Source organism: Prionailurus bengalensis, chromosome B1, assembly GCF_016509475.1.
Source record: "Prionailurus bengalensis isolate Pbe53 chromosome B1, Fcat_Pben_1.1_paternal_pri, whole genome shotgun sequence".
Lineage (NCBI taxonomy): Eukaryota > Metazoa > Chordata > Mammalia > Carnivora > Felidae > Prionailurus > Prionailurus bengalensis.
The window spans coordinates 114686686-114709351 of NC_057344.1; the positions used below are offsets into that span (position 1 = coordinate 114686686).

The 22666-nt window shown below is 38.1% G+C and overlaps 1 protein-coding gene across 15 annotated transcripts in view; it reads left to right on the forward strand.

Moving 5' to 3' along the window:
• Positions 1–22666, forward strand: part of COL25A1 (collagen type XXV alpha 1 chain) — a 469374-nt gene that overhangs the window by 291683 nt on the left and 155025 nt on the right. For all 15 annotated transcript variants that reach the window (XM_043570811.1, XM_043570764.1, XM_043570744.1 and 12 more), the window contains one exon: positions 22535–22561. In XM_043570811.1, coding sequence (XP_043426746.1) covers positions 22535–22561 — 27 coding nt within the window. The remainder of the gene's footprint in view (positions 1–22534; positions 22562–22666) is intronic.

A 22666-nucleotide genomic window follows, 5' to 3' on the forward strand; every position in this document is an offset into this window, starting at 1 on the left:
GGCACTGACATCTGCTACAACAGAGTTGCTACAAGTGAAGGAGTCCTATAGACAAAACAAAAAGGGGAAAATTCAGACACAGGTGTGAGGACTTGGATAATTGGACAAAAAGACAGCATTGAAAGCATATTAGTTCATGTTAAAGAAAATGGCTATCAGAAGAAGAACATGATCATAATAAATCTTTAGTGTGCAGCCACAGTTAATGAACAGAAGATGGTAAACCAGCGCAGGAAGCCAAGAATGGGGAGAACATCATGTATCACTGTAACCAAGATTTTTTGAGAGAGAGAAAGAGAGAGAGAGTGTGTGAGTGGGGAAGAGGGGCAGAGGGAGAGAGAGAGAATCTTAAGCAGACTCTAAGCTGAGCCTGGAGCCTGACATGGGTGGGGCTTGATCCCACCACCTTGAGATTGTTACCTGCTTGAAATCAAGTTGGATGCTTAACCGACTGAGCCACTCAGGTATACTCAAGATTTGAAAATATATCACAGCACTTAAAAAAGTAAGGTCTATCTAACTGCCTGTACTTGAAAATTCTGGAAACTTTCAAGGAAGATAGAATTGGCATTTTTTTAATTTTTTTTTTTTTTTAAAGAGAGAGAGAGAGAGAGAGAGAGAGTGCGAGTGGGGAAGGGGCAGAGAGAGAGGGAGACACAGAATCTGAAGCAGGCTCCAGACTCTGAGTTGTCAGCACAGAGCTCCACATGGGGCTAGAACTCACAGACTTTGAGATCATGACCTGAGCTGAAGTCGGACACTCAAATCGACTGAGCCACCCAGGTGCCCTGGCATTTTTAAATGGTGACCTGTTCTGGTTTTCTTTCATCTTGACTATCAGTTTTCCTTCAGTGGACGCTCAAATCACATGATCATTTTGTTCAAAATGTCTCCCTCTTGTCACAGCAAAAGGAAAGCCACAGATTTAGGAAGAATAGGTATGAGGGGAAATGCAAAGCCAGGAAATAGCTCACATTGTCTTTCCATGGCACAAAAAATAGGCAAAGAGTTTTGTTGCTATGTCCCCAAGGACAAGTTTGACTTACCTCTTAACTCTACTCTTTATCATAACAATTTTATTTCTTTTTTTTTTTAATTTTTTTTAACGTTTTTTATTTATTTTTGAGACAGAGCGAGACAGAGCATTAACGGGGGAGGGGCAGAGAGAGAGGGAGACACAGAATCGGAAGCAGGCTCCAGGCTCTGAGCCATCAGCCCAGAGCCCCGACGCGGGGCTCGAACTCACAGACCGCGAGATCGTGACCTGAGCTGAAGTCGGCCGCTTAACCGACTGAGCCACCCAGGAGCCCCTATCATAACAATTTTCAAAAGAAACTTCCAATTTTAGATTTTAAATTAAACAACTCTTAATGAAGTTTTTCATTTAGTGCTTAATGATTATTTAATTTGCTCTGAGATTTTTATAAATTATAGGTGTATTTTTATACACTGGCTCCTTTCCATCTGTATTTTTATTTTCCCTATTACTTATTGTAATGTATTACTTTCCCAGCCTCTAATCTACTCTTGGGAAATTTCTTCTGCAAAAAGTAGAAATTAAATAGGCTTTTACGTCCAAGAACAAATTTTATCTATCTAAAAATATGAACACTTAAAAATGATGTAGTAAATGGGATTATCAATATGTGCAGTACAGTTACAGTATTTTATACAATTATATCTTACATTACCATCTTGCCATGATTTCACTTTTTCCTTGAGTAAATTTATATAAACTATGCACTAAATCTGTTTAATACATATCTATAATGTACATACAGTGAGTAAGCAAGCAATGTACATTTAAAATCTAAATTAGGAAATTTTTTAATGGGTTTTTAAGTGGTTGAAAGGTTTCTTTAATTGATCAGATTTCTCTTGAAATGTTCCTGTTCTGTTTTTTTGGCTCACTAAAAATAATATTCGCACACGGTATATACAATGTGTACAGGAGCTTATAATTTGGGGTATGGGGCGCCTGGGTGGCTCAGTCAGATAAGTGCCTGACTTCGGCTCAGGTCATAATCTCATGGTTCATGAGTTCGAGCCCCGCATCGGGCCCTCTGCCACCAACACAGGGCCTACTTCTGATCCTTTGTCTGCCTCTCTCTCTGCCCCTCCCCCACTCTTTATCTCAAAAATAAATAAACATTAAAACAATAATTTGGAATATGTCTTCTCTTTTCTTCCCTTCATCTTTTGTGACTTAAAATGATAATCATTTTTTCTTGAAATATCTACTTAATTTCCCTTATTTTTTAAGATGGATGAGCTAAAATTCTCCATAACTTATTTTTTATATCTATGTTTCAATACAACTAATGTGCCTACATTCTTTCCTTGCTAATTCTGCTCCTCCCTTATCTCTGTGGCTTCTTCTTAGCACATATTGTTAACTGTGGGTAAAGGGAACAGCATAAACATCACACAACTTTTTCTTTACTTTCTCTCCCCATCTCCTTTTGCAACTAGTTAAGGAGAAGAAAGTTTGCTACCTAAACAAGATACCTCCAAGCAAATTCCCTTAACTAGTCCTCAAATCCAATGGGTTTCTGACCCATTCTGAGTCATAACTGTGTCACCCAGGGGATGACTCTTAGCTGGGCTACCTACTCCACTGAAAATTCATACCCCATTCTAACTGGATAGCATTATGAGAGGTACATTTCTAAAATCCCAAATCCCAACTTACAGTGGATTTTCCATTAAGACATTATTACTAATCCTATTTCTATTGTACAATAAGAATTTGTGTGTGTGTGTGTGTGTGTGTGTGTGCATTAGCAATAGGCTTTTGGGAATTGAGCTGAGAAAATAAACCATATTTTATTAGGATTCCTGTGGGAAGATACAATCAGATTTCCAAATAACCAACTTCCAAAAAAAGAGCTGCCAATGTTTGAGTTGAGAGATTGCACATCCTTTAAAGTTCACCAAAGTATTTGGACAGAATTATAATTGGTAACTTGTTATTCATGTGCAAATGTTTATGTCAGTAGAGTGTTCTGCATAGGTTGAACATTCCCACATCATCTTATTCACAGTATATTTCACTGCAAATCTCTTCCTTAGAGAGTGAGAGGCTCCATTCTGCTTCTTTGGTATCACTCATTGTTTAGTAAGGACTTCCAGATTAATGAGGTTTTATTTTGTAGACTGGTGGTAAAAAGGGAAAATGTCTATTCTTCAGGGAGTTCTTCTGATCATCTTCCTAAAGCTGAAGATGGCTTACATGGATTTAGCTTATGTTGTCAAAAAATTGCAAACACTAGACAGCTAAACGGCAGTGAACCCTGTCGCAGTGAGAGTATGAAACTGAATATGAAAATAGGTCTTAGGGAAGAGAGGTGAGTCTTTGCACTTACCTAAATGGTAAATGGTGAACAAATGGTTCTTCACATGGAAAATGAGATGGTGAAAGGGTATTAGAAAGAAAAAAAAAGGCAATTCTATCACCTGTAGTTAAGATGGGAGAAGAGGCAGGGAAACAAATGGCGAGGATGCTGCTGTGAATCCACTGTATCAAAGGAAATCAAATCCTTGGAGAGGAAAAAGAAAGGGATGGAGTAAACAATGGCACAGAGACTGGGAAAAAAAATGGCTGGGTAAGAAGAGAAATAATAACAAGTGACAAGAGTTAAGTAAGGGAAGAAAGGAGGAAAGGAAATTCGAAAAAAGACAGATGAGTTTTTGCATTTCAAACTAGAGGTCATGAGAATCGTTTGGGAGGTGGGGCAAAATTAATCTATTGAAATGAAGGTCACCCTACTATTTGTTCATTAATTCGTATGAACACAGTGTAAGTCAATACCTCAAGTATTTATTTAGCTCCTATGTACAAGGCACAGCAATAAGGCTGTGAAATTGTGGTGAACAAGACAGAGGCAATCTCTGTTCTTTTGGCAGTTCTTTTAATATAAGTAGTCAAGGGGAATATTGAACTTCTGTCAATTCTCACAGACCCACCCCGCCATTCTGAGGACGAGTTCAATCCCACCTGCAAGTCCTGCCCTGCACCTATACATCTGGTAATCCGCAGATGTAGTGGGGACCTTAAACATGAGGCAGTTAAGAAGACTGTTTTCCAAAATGCAGATGTCCCATTGGTCTGAGTGTAATCTTGATGCCATGCCTTATTTCTAATAATTGAGTTTCTGCCCAGATTCAGACATCCTATTCTGATAACTGAGTCCTTTCCTGGCTCCCCATGTCTATATTCCCTGTCTACATGACTCTTTTCACTCCAGGCCCTCCTTGTCCTTCCCTCTCTACTACTTGATATGAAAATCATGGTACTCATGCTCTATGCACTGAGAGCTGACAGAACCTTGGTTCTGTCTGACATTGGTAATGGCTGACAGAACCAACTCTCTAGCTCATTGCCTAGCTGACAGAATTTCACATTTCTATTTCTTTTGGTCCTGACTTCCCCATTGCTGTTCTGCACACTGTGAGGACATGACTGTTGCTTGCCTGGTCAAGCATTGCTACAAGGAAGGCGAGTCAGTAAAGTGAGCATTTAGCTTTTTCCTGTTTCTATAGTAGAGATAGCGAGGGTTGGGACGGAGCATAGATAGCATCAACCAATATTATCCCGTATATGTCTGCTGGATAAAGTTTTTCCATCTTGGTTCTGATGATGTCATTCTTCTGACCCCAAAACTTTAACTCTCAACATGATTACCATTTAGAGTTCAACAAAATCTAGTTACTTGCCTGATATTTCAATCCCTTGATCTGGCCTGTTTTTGTAACCCAATCTCCCACTAATTTTTCATTCATTCTCTGAACACTATGCTTCATCTAAGCCAAATGAAGCTATTTATTTATTTCTCTTCAAATCTGGTTTTCTTCATTTGTCTTTTCTTAGAATAGTCTTTTCTCAAATTGTTTCCCAGTTACCTCTTAGCCATACTCAGTTTCCATACATTCAGTTACGATCACCTTTCATATTTAAATTTTTTAAATGTTTATTTTTGAGAGAGAGAGAGAGAGAGAGTGAGCATGAGCAGGGGAGGGGCAGAGAGAGGGAGGCACAGAACCCTAAATAGGCTCCAGGCTACTGAGCTGTCAGCACAGAGCCCGATGTGGGTCTCAAACTTGTGAACTGCGAGATCATGACCTGAGCCGAAGTCAGGTGCTTACCCGACTGAGCTACCCAGGTGCCCCGGTCACCTTTCATATTTACATGCCACTTCTTCCATCAAGATATCTACTCTCCCTTTTGTTGAATCCCCACAGTACTTTATGAGTACAGATTTTTTTTTTTTTTTTTTTTTTTTTGCTTTACACTAAAGAGGGCATAGACAACAAAACCAGATAGATTTCAGGTCAAACCCTAGTTTTTCGCTTGTAAACTATGACCTTGGGCAAGTTACTCAATCACTCTCAGTCTCATTTCACCCATCTGTAAAGCAGAGTTAATAATGTCTTATCTCAACAGATAGTGTGAGGATTAAAGTAAGATCATATATGTATAACTCTTAATGGAGTGCTTTGTACATGACAGGCACTTAGTAAATATTAATTTCCTCCTTCTATTGTATTTTTTCCTGTTTCTATTGTCATTTGTAAACATCCCTTCTCTCTTCATTACTAGCTTTTTAGTCTTCAAGGGCAGAGCAATGCTTTATTCTTTTTTTTTTTAAGTTTATTTATTTGGGGGGGGTGGAAGGGGCAGAGAGAGACAATCCCCTCTGACAGCACAGAGCTTGACGTGGGGCTCCATCTCACAAACCATGAGATCATGACTTGAGCCAAAATTAACAGTCAGACGCTTAACCCACTGAGCCACCCAGGCACCCCTATACTTTCTTTCATCTTTAGTATCCTCCCTAACACCTCACTTAGTTCCTGGTACATAGTAGAAGTTCAAGAAATATTGTTGAGCTATGAATGGTATATGCAAGAGTTTAAGGAAATAAAGATGAAGAAGAGAGAAAATGATCAGCTTTTCGTGATTCTAAATGCCCCATCAGTAATACCATGTGTCATAAGTAATGCCATTTAAAACAGGCTTCTGAGGTTTCTAAGCTCTGAGATTTTACTGAACATTTGTTAATTTTAATATCTCACTTCTACTTGATTTGGAGAGTTTCTTTCATTATAGTAGTATACTTATATTGATATTTAATATTTGGTGAAAATAAACTGATAGCCCTAACCCAGGGCCATACATATGATGTACTATTTTAGTTTTTAACCATTTATTTGTAGGGTTCAAGGCTTATCTTTGATTTTTAATAATCAAGACAGTTATGGAAAGTGATTTATGGTGGTTGTGTTTAATGTCACATTTCTTAAACAATAATATTCTTCCACTAATAAATAATTTAATAGAAATTATAGAAACTCATTTTAAAAAGCCTTCTCAGGCTTCCATCTTATATACATTATAAAGATACAGTGGCCTTTTCTTTGCCCCAAATAACTCCATCAGTATATTCAGTACAGAGTAATGAAATAGTGGAACCATTGTATTAAGTGAAAGGTACCTCTTCTATACTAAGGGCATTTCTTTTGCATAAAATTTTTAGAATTTCAAATCCCTCCTCATAACTCCCCTTTGGAGTTGCATGTGAACATAAAGGAGATATAATTCCCTTAGGAATTTGGAGGACTAAAGCAGCGTGTATGTTGTAATTCTGTATTACTCAGTGAGAAAAAAAATGTAAGAGAAAACCACAAGCAAATACCATCAGACAACTGCACATGAAGGCGTGTGGCTTCCATTTGTATTTTTCAAATGCACTTGAAAAGAAGTAGATGTCACATAACCTTTTTTCCCCCAAATCCCTTTTTGCTTTTTTGTTGTTGTTGTTCTGACGTTGTCATTGCAATTTCACAATATTTTACTAAAATTTACAAGAATCAAAATGTGTGTGCCTTCTAAGGAATTATTCCCAAATAAAATACTATATTTGGGGACAATATTTAACTTTCTGTTCATATGTTTTTAATTATATACTAAGCTCTTTCTAACCTAACACTTTAGCAATTCCCATATTTCATGTTTGTGTTTCAGTCCAGCCTTTTTCAGATCCATATAGTCTCACTTGGGGGCAGGGGGAGGACATGTACATTCTCCAAGAAATTTGAAAAGCATGTGTCTGTGTGCGTGCGTATGCGTGTGTGTACAGAAAGTCTTTGTTTTGGTCAATACATAGAACTGTCATGTTAAACTAGTAATGTATCCTATCCAAAATAAATCATGCTAGATCTCAAAAAGTACTATCATTCCCCATTATTTATATTTTATTTGGTGGTTATATGATAAAGAGAATAATTATAAAAATCTTAGCATTTTAGATTTTTTGGTATTTGATTAAGTAATTTATTAATGACATGAAAGAGGGGTGCCTGGGTAGCTCAGTCAGTTAAGCATCCAACTCTTGATTTCAGTTCAGGTCATGATTCATGGGATCCAGCCATCTGTCAGGCTCTGCACTGACAGCCTGGAGCCTGCTTGGGATTCTCTGTCTCTGTCTCTGTGTCTCTCTCTTCCTTCTGCCCCTCCCCTGCTAGTGCACATGCATGCACTCTCTTTCAAAATAAATAGACAATTTAAAAAAATTATATGAAAGACTCCATTGTACTCCAAATAGCTTATATCTGTATATACTTATATCTTTAATTGATATAGTTAGGTAAATATCAAGTATCATTTAGTAAGAACAGTTATGACATACTTTCCTTGATATCTCTTACCTGGCAACCTGAACTGAGGAGCTATTTGGAAAAAAATAAACATAGTGGAGTTCTGAAAGAAATGTTACTCCTTGCGGTAAACTCAGGGCCACCATTTACATTCATGTAGGTTATGTACAGTGCAAGGCTGGTCAGCAAAGGGACAGGGAAGGTGTGAAATTCAGCACAGGCTTCACTTACCAAGCTGTGAGCTCTGGCATGGGGCTGCATCTACCTGGAGGAAAGCCTCCTTATCTAATTAATACAGTCTCAATTGGGGCCATCAAGAACCTGAATGAAATGAATGCAGTTTACTCAAAGAAAACTAACCAGTCTTAGTGGTGGGTGAGACTATCCCAAATGAGAACAGTGTGTCTCCAGAAGAAATGTAGAGTAGGCAGTCGGCATAGTCCTGGGGAGAAGCCACAGCTGGATGTACAGTTGACAAGCAGTACCTGAAGTTGTGGAAATGAGAGAGATGCCCAGAAAGTGTGTATAGAGGGTAAGAGAAGTCATGGGTGGGGGAAGGGTTAGTTACAAAATATAGAGAGGGGGAGGAAAAGAAAGGTCTCCTACACAGAAACTCCCATCAGCAGTGGAAGACCCAGGAGAAGGCTATGCTAGAAAAGCAAAAAGAGGAGTGGTCAGCTGTGTGAACTCTAGTCACTGGGTTTCCAACCATGAGGTCACTCAGTAATTTTAGTGGCCTGGTGGTTTTCAAAGCAATGTGCCATGGTGTTAGCAATGACTCAGTATTGAAAATGTGGGGAGAATAAAAAATAGAACATTCTTTTTAAAAGTTGGGGGTCACAGGCAGGAGCCAAAAACATCTGTCCGTGTTTGAGATGTGAGAAAAAAACTTTCATTGAGTAGAGTCTCATCAAGAGACTGCATAGTTGTTTTATTCCTCTTGTTATTAGTATTTACTCTGTGAACTAGAGTCATGGCCAACAGATAAGAAATTATAGTGAGTTCCCAAAACGCAATTTCTAGCTGCAATCAAATATATCCTCATAAACATTAATTGGTAGCATGTTAGCCGTACAGATATCTGTGACTTTTTGATTATTCATAGGCTAGTCAGGAAATACTACTTTTGGCCCTGATATCTTTTTAGAGACCTCTGTTGCAGGAAATATGATAATGTATTTATTGATACTTACCATGTGTAAGGTACAAGACTACCTTTGAATTAGGAAGAGAAGAGGAGAAGGAAATAATATTTAGAGAGCACATGTTCTTTTAATTACTTCCTGCAGCTCCCATATGAGGTAATTATTGTTTGTCCCATCCTGCAGATGTAGAAGCTGAGGGTCAGACAGGGTAAGCGACCGGCCAAAGGTCATGTGTTAGTACATATTAAAGCCTCCAAAGGCATTATTTGTTATATCTCCCCATACACCACTCTTCTTGCCCTTAGGGGCCCTGATAGCTTAGTATGAAGCACAAATCTTATATCTAGCATGGCGAGCTAAGTTTTTAAGAGAGTCACCGTGCTTTAGGATTTCAAAACAGAAAACATCTCCAGAAGAGGGTCAAGCAAAGCTTAGGGAAGAGAAGTCACTAAGAGAAGCCATCAATGACTGGTTGTGATGATAGTGAGATTGTAGATAGGTGGAGACAGGATGCTTTCTGGACTAACATTTGTATTGGGAATAACATTTCTTTCAGAAACTCAAATTTCTACTAGGTTGTTTTGTTTTTTTTTTTTCCAAATAACTCCATACCTCAAGTTGCCAGGTAAGAGGTTTCAAAAAGGGGTGCTATAATTATTTCAAGTCAAGTGATAATTAATGGTGTTTGTTCAGTAGAAAGAATGGCAGAAGCAGAGATACAGAAGTGACAGCAGTGAAGGGCCCTCTGAGAACAGCTGGTGTTCAAGGCTCACTGGAGGTCCAGGAATCAGGCAGGGGCGGGAAGGGGAGAAAACGGAAAAGGAAAGTTAAAAGCAGATCATAGAAGACTTTGGACACAGTCAGAAGTTAACACTTTATTTGGTAGGGATCTGAAGGGTCGCTTACAAAGTTTTTAAAAATTATATAACTACCTCTTTGGGGAATTTTCAAACATACTCAAAAAGAAAAAGGAAAAAAAAAAAAGAAGAAAAGAAAATGGTACCATAAACTGCCCTAGAACCATCATCCAACTTCAAGAATTATCAATTGCTAATCTGGTTTCATGAATCCTTTCCCTCATGTTTTTGTTTTGTTTTGTTGCTGGTGTACTTAAAAGCAAAACCTAGATACGAGGCGCCTGGGTGACTCAGTTGGTTAAGCTTCCGACTTCGGCTCAGGTCATGATCTCATGGTTCGTGGACTGGAGCCCCGCGTCTGGGTCTGTACTGACAGCTCAGAGCCTGGAGCCTGCTTCAGATTCTGTCTCTCTCTCTCTCTCTGCCCCTCCCTGGCTCACACTCTGTCACTGTCTCTCAAAAATAAATAAAAATTAAAAACAATGTTTTTAAAGCAAAACTTAGATACCATGTTATTGCATCCACAAATACTAAAATATGAATGAATCTCTGATAGGGTCTTTCTGAAATATAACCATCACTTTATTATCAACCCTAATAAAATTAGCAATAATTTCTTATTATCATACCCATTCAATATTCAAATTTCTCTACCAGTTTCAAACATCTCTTTAATAGGTGTTTTGTTTGGATCAAGACCCAAAACCCAATTGGCATTTAATTGCTGTAACTCTTCAGTCTTTTACTCTCCAGTCATCTTCCTTTTTATTTAAAAAAATTTTTTTTTCTTCAACATTTTTTTAATTTATTTTTGGGACAGAGAGACAGAGCATGAACGGGGGAGGGGCAGAGAGAGAGGGAGACACAGAATCGGAAACAGGCTCCAGGCTCCGAGCCATCAGCCCAGAGCCTGACGCAGGGGTCGAACTCACGGACCGCGAGATGGTGACCTGGCTGAAGTCGGACGCTTAACTGACTGCGCCACCCAGGCGCCCCTGGTCATCTTCCTTTTTAAAAAAAAAATTGTTTTTGTGTCATCAATTTTCCCACATTTGACCTGTATATAGAATGCCCAACCTTTTGGATTGATCTAATGACTTCGAGGTACTGTCTGACTTGTTCCCCTGTCTTCTGTATTTCTTGTAAACTGCAAGTCCCATTTAGCAGTTGATTAGGTTCTGGTTCAATTTTTAGAAATAATCTCTTATGAAGGTGCAGTATACTCCTTTCTTCATTATATCAAGAGGCAGGTAATGTTCCATTAACCAGCAGGTTAAGTAATATTGGCCTGATCCCCTGAAACCTCTAACAGCTTTTGTATCATGGAGGATTGTTAACCTATAATGACTTTTTCATTGACCCCTTGATGGGTTTTGGGCTGACGAATATTTTCAGAAATGTGCTTTAGGACACATAATCTGACAAAAGTATGCAGGATGAAATACAGTGAGGGAAGACCAGAGGCTTGTAGACTATTATTGTTTTCCAGGAATAAGGGTGCTAGAAACAAACATGGAAAGATAGATTCAAAGGATTTTGTGGAGAATGAAATCTCTGGGACTTGGCAATAGATTTCACTTGCCAAATCAAACATAACACTGAACTTTTAGAGATGGAGGAATAGTGGTGTGTTTAATAAAAATAGGGAGGTCAGGGGGCGCCTCGGTGGCTCAGTCGGTTAGAGCGTCCGACTTCGGCTCAGGTCGTGATCTCGCAGTCCGTGAGTCCGAGCCCCGCGTCGGGCTCTGTGCTGACAGCTCAGAACCTGGAGCCTGCTCCCGATTCTGTGTCTCCCTCTCTCTCTGACCCTCCCCCCATTCATACTCTGTCTCTCTCTGTCTCAAAAATAAACGTTAAAAAGAAATAGGGAGGTCAGGAGTCCTGAGTGGCTTGCAGTAGAAACTGAGAAGTTTGGTTTGAGAAAGAGGAGTTTGAGCTGATGATGGCATATCTTGGCTTAGACATCTGGTGAGCAGTTGGGAATGCAGCACTGAATCCTGGAAAAGAATTGAGGACATAAGTCAGGTAAAAATTATAGCCTTGAGGGTACATGTGATAGCTGATGAAGGGAGTAAAGTGAAAAGACAAAAGGGTTAGACACAAATTTGGGCAATTGTGACCTGTTTGGGCTTTGTCAACTCTTCCTCCCCAAAGCTCTGGTTTATTTAGTTTTAGTTTAGCCCAGGGTGACTCCTTTCCAGGGCCCCAAAGACTGGCTCAGCAGTTTCTCTTCTCATAGCTTCATTTTGCTTTCTTCTTCCTAGTGGAAAGAAATGCTCCCAAGACCAATATGTATTTCAACTCATGTTACTTTAGTTTTCCTAAAACCAGACTGTAAAAATATGACTTCTACTCTGCCTCCTTTCTCTTTCCTCAAATCCAGGTTTTCTTTATTTCTGTGACCAATCTATTATTAAAGAAGTTTGATGGAGATGGTTAGAAGAAGATAGGACCTTCAGATGAGGGAACAGAGGGCAAGTGCAACGTTTCTTCCCTTTGATTTGGGGGGAGGGTAAATGAATGTGTTTGGAGAGGAAGAGAAGGAACCCAAGGGAACTGAATTGGTTGCAAAGACAAATGAGAGCAGTGATAAATAGCATGCAAGGTTGGGGAGGAGGTACGGGTGCATGGGTACAATATTACCTTCACTCCACAGAGAGAGGAGATGAGGTTACAGAAGAATCCGGAGATGAGGATCATGGTAGTTGTAGGAGCTTCTTTAAAGGCTTTTGATCTTTTTAGTCCCCAGCTGAGAATGAGAGAGACTAGGCTTCTCATTTATACTGGAAGCTTGAGAATCATAGGCAAGCCCTGAGCTTCAGTCTCTCCTAGCCTCATTTGACAGTTGATTGTTTGTTTTTTTTTTTATCCCTTCTCCATATCTCTGTAGACTCCAAGAGATATCTACTCTTATCCCTGTGGTGTGCTGAGTTGCCCTACACAAAACTGCATGGCTTTATAAAATGCTACAAATGAAGCAAAGAATCAAACTGACCTGCAAACCAGGCTTTCTGAAGTATCCTGGGCCAAATTATGTTGGGCCAGTATATTAGGAAACATGCTGAAATAAACTATTGTATATTAAACCTAAGGTTTAAAGATGGATGTGCCTCTAAACACATTTGAATTGTGTTAAGGACAGTAAGAGTATTGTAGGATAGCTTACACCATTAGCTGTAAAATCACAGGGGCTACTGTGGGCATTTAGAGAGCAAGTTGATACTTTCTTTCGACAAAAGGAATGTTTAGGATTCCAAGTCTTTCACCACGGAGTTCATCTTATTTGACCTCTTAAAAATATGTAAAAAAAAATTCAAAGTTAAACAAAAAAGTTTTAGCAGTCTCTTAAAACTTTTGGATATAAGGGATGAGGCTACAGAGAAGGGAGCCCTTGGTTTTGACTGGCAGGAGAAGTAATTTGGCTGTATTTAATTTGTATTGTGTTAGAAAAGAAAGCCAGAGTGAGCTTCCCTGTTTCCTGCTGTTTTATAAGCCCTTAACTCCATTGAGCTACATCAGTCTTACTTTTGAGATTCCGTTTTTAATGTTTGGTTTTTCTAAATTTTCTTTTAGTGCTAGCCCCCACTAATTGTTTCCTTATGGCAGCTGCTTATGATTTAACACTGATCATGGGCACATATAGTCCCTTGTTCAGGGCTTGAACTGACATCACAAAAGAACTTAAAGTTACGATCGCACCACAGAAAATGCCCGGAAAATAATAGCTGTAAAAATTAGTTTTGCAATCAATGGGGCTGGTTTTGATATTTTAAATTTCTGTTTATACCTACCCCCTTTTCTGCTGGGTCTCTTTTAATCTTCAATGCAAAATGAAAGGTGTAAAGTCTGAGGCTATAAATCTGTTTATAGCTATAATTCCGTTCCCTGGCTTAGCAGAGTTTGACACTATAATAAACACGGTTCTTCTGCAGCAACGTTGAATCTGGTTCTTGTATAATTCTTTATATGTTGCTGCTTTGAACAGGGAGAGTTTTATTGCACTCTTTTCTTTCTGGGTGTTTCAATTCAGCAAGAATTGATTGAGCACCTACTATACTAGGGGTGACCAGGTAGTTCTAGGTCCTAAAGTTTAGTCTTGGTTAGTCATTAAAGTACTGTGGTTAAAACTAAAAATTTTTTTTTCAACGTTTATTTATTTTTGGGACAGAGAGAGACAGAGCATGAACGGGGGAGGGGCAGAGAGAGAGGGAGACACAGAATGGGAAACAGGCTCCAGGCTCCAGGCTCTGAGCCATCAGCCCAGAGCCTGACGCGGGGCTCGAACTCACGGACCGCGAGATGGTGACCTGGCTGAAGTCGGACGCTTAACCGACTGCGCCATCCAGGCGCCCCAACTGTGGTTAAAACTATAACGAACTGTTTTCGTTTTAGTTTTGTGTGGCTGTAGTTGTTGTTGTTTCGTAATAGTTCCTAAATATCAAGGCAACCTATATTAAACCTTTGTGTTCTCCAAACATTTTCAACCATTCACCTAACACATTTCTTACCACATGGCCTTTTGATTTTAGGAAATCAATATGTTTACCTTCTTTATCTTCAGGTAAATCTGAGAAAAATTTTTATTTTTTGTTTACAATAATTAAAATATTAAAAACATTGACTTAATGATTACTACCATTGGTCAGTCAGGCATTCTACAAATTGCTTCATGGACAGTATTTCATTTCAGCAAAACAATAAGCATTGTTTTCTTCATTTTACAGATGAAGAAACTGAGGCTTAAAGAGTTTAATTAACCGGCCAAAGTTCACATAAGTGATCACAACCAGGGTTTCAGTCTGTATCTGTTTGAGTCCAAAGCTTGAGCTCTTAACCACTAAGACACTTAATGTACTTTATTTTGAAATAATTTCTCCAAATTATACTTTTAGTTTTTTTTTACTTTTTTCCAAAACATTTAAAAAGAGATTGTATACAAGCAAACACACACACACACACACACACACACACACACACAGATCTATACTCATATAGAGGACCTCCTACTTTTTCACATCAGGTTTTCCATAATAAGTTTAAAATGTACACATTACCTGTTGAGGTTATTTGCACAGTTGAAGGTCTATGAAACACTAAAAAGAGGTGATTTTAGGAAGAAATGTCCCTAAAAGTATATATTATGCTAGTAAAGCAAAAAGCTATATATTAGAGTTCAAGGTTTTAGGTATATACTTGGAGGAACACTTGTTCACATTTTAGTTAGAAGTGAACCTAAGCTAACTGCCTAAAGCACTTTACCCAGAAGTATGCTAGATTTATCATATGTAAATAGGTAGGGTCCTTATTTTTCAAGTAAGGCCTGGATTTTTCCATTGTTAAAACTATTTGCCCTGTGATTTTGGTCAGTTTCAGACACCTGCTAAAAACTGTGGTACCAGATTCAATTTATTCATGAACATATGGCTTAAGAGCATTTATCTCATTGGCACAAGGGGCCAATTTTATGATGCAATCAGAGAGTAGGCAGAAATCTTACCATCTGTAGAATTGAGGCTTTTATCCTATTTGAACAAGTGGAAATGGGATATTCCCTGTTTCCTTCCTCCCTAGGGGACTGTGAACATTGATAATGTAATGTTTGCAAAAGTGCCTGAGCACACAGGCATCAAACATACACTGATCACTGAGGTTGTGCTGTCCTCCTAGAGAAAGCCCAATGCTGTAGACCTTGCCTTCCTTATCCTTGAAAAACTAGGGAAAGTACAGTTTTTAAAACATGGTAAGCCCATGTTCAGCTTGCAGTCTAAAAAGCAGAGGAAGAAATGTAATAAGGGTGTGCTTTATTAATGATTTGACACAGAGGAAAGATGGCTACGCAGTATGGCCACCCTATGTCATCTGTGCTCCTTTTACCCAACAGTGATGATAAAGAATTTTCCCTCTCTCAACTATGTCTGATTGGGCCAGCCAAGGCTGCCAACAATTAGTTTGGATTTGAATACCCTTAAAACCAGATTTAAAATTCTTTATGGTTCAGTTTGCTCTGGAGCTGCTGTGCTCATCGGAGTTGAACCAGTGTAGGTCACCCATTTTCTGCAAGTGCACCAAATTGTGAACTTTCAAATGAATAGAACTTCTTTTCTTTAATCTTTAAAAATGTTTATTTTTGAGAGAGAGAGAGAGGGGGAGAGAGAGAGAGAGAGAGAGAGAGAGAGAGAGAGAGAGAGAATCCCAAGCAGGCTCCATGATGACAGTGCAGAGCCCTATGTGGGGCTTGACCTCACAAACCATGAGATTGTGACCTGATCCAAAATCAAGAGTAGGACACTTAACCGACTGAGCCATTCAGGCACCCCGATGAATAGAACTTCTTAAACCCTGTTGGTGATATGTAAACACCTCTCATGTCCAGTCGACTGGTCTTGTCGGTTCTATCTCAGAAGTGTCTTCTGAATCTAGCACTTTCCCTGTGCTCCCCCTATCATCTATCTCCTGGACCAGGGCAACAGCTTCCTAAGAAGGATGGCATTCCATGTTCTCAGAGTTCCAAAGAGCATGGGATTGATCTTACTACTCTCTTGTTATATTGATGACAGATTTGGCCCAGGGACTCAGATATTATTAGCCACCTTTCCAAATCTTACTATCTCCCATCTGTACTCCCCACACCACATATGTTCTTACTGCCGTGAACTCCTTGTCTGTCTCTAATAGCATGATGTTCTTTTACACTTATGCATGTTCTCTTCTTCTGCCTGAACTGCTTCACCCCTTCCCAGTCCCTCTTATCTCAGGTCAATTTTCAAGAGCCATTTCCAATATCATCTTTTGAACTCTAGTTATCCCACTTTCTTTTCTCTCTGTATGGCCACAGCACAGCCTCATTCCACTGATTACAATTACATTTACATGTCCCTTCTCCAGACTCAGAGCACATTGGCTGGTAATTGGCCATAAATGCTTAGAATATGAAACTTGCTGGACTTCATAATTCTATGGTAATGAAAAGATTAATCAGAAAAATGTTTGTTATATTTCAAAGATGAAAATGATGTACACTTTTCTGGGATAAAAATCATAACTCCATTCTATTCCAGCAGCTCTGGCTGCCAAGAATTTCCAGAGTTTGCTTTTTTCCTTTTTTTTTTTTTTTTTTACTTGTAGCAGAATTTAATTTTGTTTCCATGATTGCCATCTTTTAGAAATCATTCCCTCTTTAGCTTTTGCCAGCTCAAAGTAGGCAAAATTTATAGTTCTAGTGAATGAAAGGTCTTAGTTGGGATATCCAACCTCTATGAATATATCTGTCTTTTCCAGCTATATTTCAATTACTTTTATGCAGATTGAAATCCAGCCTTTTACTGAATCTCATTTATTGTACCTCTCATTCATAATGGTTTTAGTTTGGTTTTGTAATTCAATCAAAATAAGTAATAGAGCATGGAAAAGCATCTAAAATCTTAGTTGTTTGGATAGAAATAGATTTGGGGAGACTGAAATTGGTATAGGCCAAGACCCACGTTAAAGACTTGGTACAAACAAAATTGTTGCCTTACATCCTGAATTTGAAGTCATTTGAATTGGAGCTAATTTGAAGTTTGCCACTGATATTTATAAATACCTTGGTAGTAAATTCGGAACACTCTAAAAGAAATGTTCCAACTGCCGAGAACACTAATAATACAAATTTTGTTAACACTTTTAAAATTTATGTAATTAGGGCTCATAAAATAAAACTAATTAGAAATAATTATCTCAAATATTCTTATTTATATATTTAAGTGGACAGTGTAAAAGATAAGACTCCCAACATTCCAGACCAGACCAGAATGACAATTCCAAAAGAAGACTTACATAGCCATATATAATGACTCACTATTCCCTTATTTATCACCACTAATTTTACCATATTTACTTACCATTGACCTCAACCTTATTTTAGCAACAAAGTTTTACTTTCTTCTTTTTTTTAATTAAAAATTTTTTTTAAATGTTTATTTATTTTTGAGAGATAGAGAGACACAGAGCTCGAGTGGGGGAGGGACAGAGCAAGAGGAAGACACAGAATCTGAAGCAGACTTTAGGCTCTGAGCTGTCAGCACAGAGCCTAATGTGGGGCTCTAACTCACGAACCACGAGATCATGACCTGAGCTGAAGTTGTGTGCTCAACCAACTGAGCCACACAGGCGTCCCATGCTTTCAAATAGTTACCACTCAGACACTGATACTGATACCTGAACAACAAATATGTCCATTAGTTATTAAATTGTTAGCTTGGTGTAGCTGGAAGCAACAAAATGCCATTGTAAAATACACTTTAATTCAAATAATTCATTAATTTTTATTGTTGTCTATCTTTTTTGTTAATACCAGTGAAGCTTTTTTTTAACTCTAAAAGCAAAATAACTTAAATATTGACCCAGCTTTGATTTTAAAAGTTAGCAATCAAAGAAACTTTTTCTTAATTTGTAATGTTTTGACCTAGAAAAGAATCATGGCTCCTAAATCTTGAAATACTATCTGGGTTTACTATGGTTGCCCACGTTTTTCTTCAAATGCAATCCATATTTGCAGTGAAGAGGATCCAATTCAGAAAAGAAGAGTGGGATTTCAGTCAGAGCAGAAGAAAACACCTGCCATTAATCCCAAGAGCACAAGTGGGGTCTGGAGCGTCCGAAGCAGCCGCCACAGCTGTGAATGGAGGTTGACCTCTGCTTCAGTTCTGTCTTGAGCTGGCAGGTGCCAGGACGCCATTCTGTCTGCTCAGAAACATCCCCTTTTGAAGCAGCAGTATTTATTGCTCAATTGTGAATGCAAATTTTTATGTGTTCGTGAATTAAGGATCCTTATATATGGCAAGCTGTCTAAAGAGCTCTAGTTGACACACGTGGCTTTGGCATTAATAATTGGACTTTGGGGGAAAAAAAGTCATCTCTGTTCCCCACTGTAAAATTGTTTTAGAAAAGCTTTGACCTCAAACATGTCATAGAACCTAATAAAGTGCCTTTAGAGGACTGGTACAATGAGAGGCTTGGCCCCTGAAATCTCACCAGCAAAAGTAAACTGAACTGTAAAGAGAAGCTTTTGGGGGAGGAAGGGGTGGGAGTCGGGGAAGGGTTCCACAGTAACTGTAAGTAATCTTACAATAGCTCGATTTTCAAGGGAATGTTTCTTAATGCTAGTATTGGGAAGTATTTAACTGTGGCACTGGGCCATTAAGCTTTTACAAGACAGACCATTGAGGTTTTCTAAATCAGCCTCTCCCACCATATCCTCCACCAGTGTCTAGAACATTGCCAAACTCTCTATAGACATTTGACAAATGTATATAAAAATCAAAATAGAATTAAATAACATACAATTTAAATCAAGACTAGAACCTCCACTGTACTCCTTAAACTTGATGGTAGGTATCCTCTCATTCTTGTTTTGGGTTTCCTTTGCCCCACCCAAAATAAAACTCTGCTTGCAGGAGCACTAGAGAACATTATATGTGTGTTGAAAATGACCAAATAAATTCTTTAAACTTAATTTTGCAGAGGTAGACACACAATCTATACCAATTACTCATTACTTAACTCACTGAAAACGTTAATAAAATATTGAAATTTTACTGAAAACATAAAGAAAAATAATTTTCTTGGTTTCCCTTTGTTTTTAATGGCAAAATTATTGGGGGGGGCGGAGACAAGAGTTTGTTTTGTTGATTACATTACCTTAGCTCCCTCTCTCCCTCCCTGACCCTCCACAATTCCTCTTTTTCTCATTCAAACTTGAGATCTTGGGGCCAACTGCCCAGGACACTGTGGGAAATGCAATTGGGAGGCATTTCAGAAGGCATCTGTCGAAGACAGTCACATGGTCATCATTCTTTCTGAGAATCTAGTTCTAGAGCTATGTCTTATCATCCTAACCTAGTCACACAGACTAGGTTAAAGTCCTGGCTAACTCACTTGCAAGAGACCTAACCTTGATAATCTTTGGGTTTTATTTTTGGCATCTATATCATAACACTTCACTGGATAGGGAGAAGATTAAATACAGTAACAGGTGAAAGTTCTTTGTTGATGGTAAAATATATAAATCATAAGACATTATATTACTGTTATTATTAATTTCATGATAACCTCATAGCTGTTTCCAGAAGTGTCACAACTGAGAGTAGGAATTTGGTACCGTGTCTCTGTAGCTGATACTTAACAGGAGATATTTTAGCAACAGATTATTCCTACATTTTCACCTGAAGGGACATAGGAGTCTCTACCAAGACTTAGGATGGTACTTTGCCAGCACCTTGGCTGTGCTTCCAGTCTGGACTTGATCCTTGTCTCCCAGCCCTGCTAAAGGTGAAGGTGAGAGATTGAAGGTAACTGTGAAATGCACCAATTCCTCAAGTAGGCTGAGCCCTGAAACATGACTTCATCTTTAAGAGCTAGGGGAGAAAAAAGTATTGATGCCTCTAGAATTAGCATTTCCTGCTGGTGTATTTGCTCAAAGGTAAAGAAGATCTCCGTGTGGCTTAGGAATAGAAAATCCTACAAAAACCACATCTATATGACTATCTGGTTTATGACAAAGGTGACACTATACTACAATGGGGAAAAGATGCATTTTCAATAAATGGTATTGGGTTAATTTGATATTCACATAGGGGAAAAAAAGCATCTTGACTTTGACCTCACATCATGCTCAAAGTCAGTTCCCCACGAATTCAGATCTGAGTGTGAAAAATATTCTATTTTTTATTTTTTTAGTTGTTTCTTTTTCTTCAGTTTGGGCACAGTGCCATCCCAAACAATATAAGTTTAACATACAGTGTTATATTAGTTTCAGGTGTACAATATAGGGATTCAACAACTCTGTATATTACTCACTGCTTATCATGATAAGTGTACTCTTAATCCCCTTCACCTATTTCACCCATTTCCCCCCCTCCCCACACATACACACTCACCTGTCTGGCAACCACCAGTTTGTTTTCTATAGTTAATCCCAAGCAGGCTCCGCACTGTCAGCACAGAGCCTGATGTGGGGCTCAATCTCATGAATTGTGAGATCACGACCTGAGCTGAAACCAAGAGTCAGATGCTTAACCAACTGAACCACCCAGGTGTCTCTGTTAGTTTTGTTTCTTAAATGCCACATATGAGTATTTGTCTTTCTCTATCTGACTTATTTCACTTAGACTCATACCATCTAGATCCATCCATGTTTTTACAAATGGCAAGATTTCATTATTTTTATGGCTGAGGAATAGTCCATCTCTTTGTTGTTTATCTTAATTAAAAAAAATTTAATTCTAGTATACAGTGTTATATTAGTTTCAATGAGGCTTTGGCTTTTAGAATAAACGTAGAAAAACGTCTTTATGACCTTGGAGTAAGCAAAGATTAAGAAATCTTTGGAACACAAAAAGAGATAACTATAAAGAGGAAAATAATGTTAAATTGAGTTTGTTAAAATTAAGAACTGCTGTTCGTCAAAGCTGTTGTTTAAGATAACATAATCACAACACACAGAGTGGGAGAATATATTTGCAATAAAAAACTGGAAGAAGAGTCATTTTCAGAATGATGTAAAGAACTCCCACATCTGTCTCCATATATCTATATCTATCTGTATCTATCTATATAGAGAGTGTATATATATATATATATATATATATATATATTTGAGTCTGTTTTTTTGTCTGTATTTTTTCTTGTTAGTTTTATTTCTTTTTTTTTTTAAGTTTATTTATTTATTTTGAGAGAGAGAGAAAGAGAGAACCAGCAGGCAGGGCAATAAAGAGAGGGATAGAGAGAGGGACACTCTAGCAAATCTAAAAGACAACGCAACAGAAAAAGGGCAAAAGATGTGAATAGATACTTTATGGGTAAGGATGCAAAAATGGACAATACATGCATTGAAATGAGTTCAACTTATTAGTCACTGGAGAAGTACAAATGAAAACACTGTGTGAAACTACTATGCCTCCCACCAGAATGTCTAAAACAAACAACCAAAAAAAGATGGAAAATACCAAGTATTGGCTATGATACAGGGAACTGAAATTCTTGTACATTGCCGATGGGAGTGTAAATTGTTAGAACCACACTGGAAAACTATTGTCAGTATCTACTAAAACTGAACATATTGGGTATTTTCTACAACCTAACAATTCCACTTCTAAATTTACACCCAACAGAAACGCATACAGTTTTTAATCAAAAGACTTAAAATAGGATGTTTATAGCAGCACTGTTTTCAGTAGTCAAGACCCAGAAAACAAATGTCTACCAAGCAATAGGATGAACAAAAAAATTATGGTTTATTCAACACAATGGAATATCATAAAGCAGTAAGAGCAAGTGATCCACGGCTAAACACAAAATTACGCATAAATTTTACACATACTAAGCAAAGAGGTCAGACACATACTGGTATGATTCCACTTACATAAAGTACAAAAACAAACTATTTTGTCAGAGGTCAGAAACAGTGGTTACTGGTGGTTGGGGTAGTGACAAGAAAATGTCACCACAGACCCTTTTGGGTTTCCTTACCTGGGCTCTACTTGCATAGGTATGTTTAGCTTGTGAAGATTTATTCAGCATATTACGTACTTATGACACATGTACTTTGTGTACTTTTCTGTGTGTGTGTGTGTGTGTGTGTGTGTGTGTGTGAGTATACAATGGTATAGTATATGTACTATCCTGTATAATATACTGTATATATAATAACATAGGTATTATACAATTTTCACATTGCAACCTTCTTCCAATTATAGTTTAGAACTCAAAATTCCCTGAGAAACCTCATTGTCAAGTATACTTATGTGCCCTTTGCATGAGTCTTGCAACTAACCAGCCGATCTGTTCAAGCTACAGTTTTTTTTAATTTATTTAAAATTGTTTTTTCTTCTTTTTTAGGGCCCTCCTGGTCCAAAAGGTGATAAGGTAAGAAATTGTATAGCAGAAACAAATTAAGTTAGTGGAAATCCACTGGTATGATCTATGCTATGTTATATTTTGGTCTTTTTAATGAGCATCTCATACAGACTT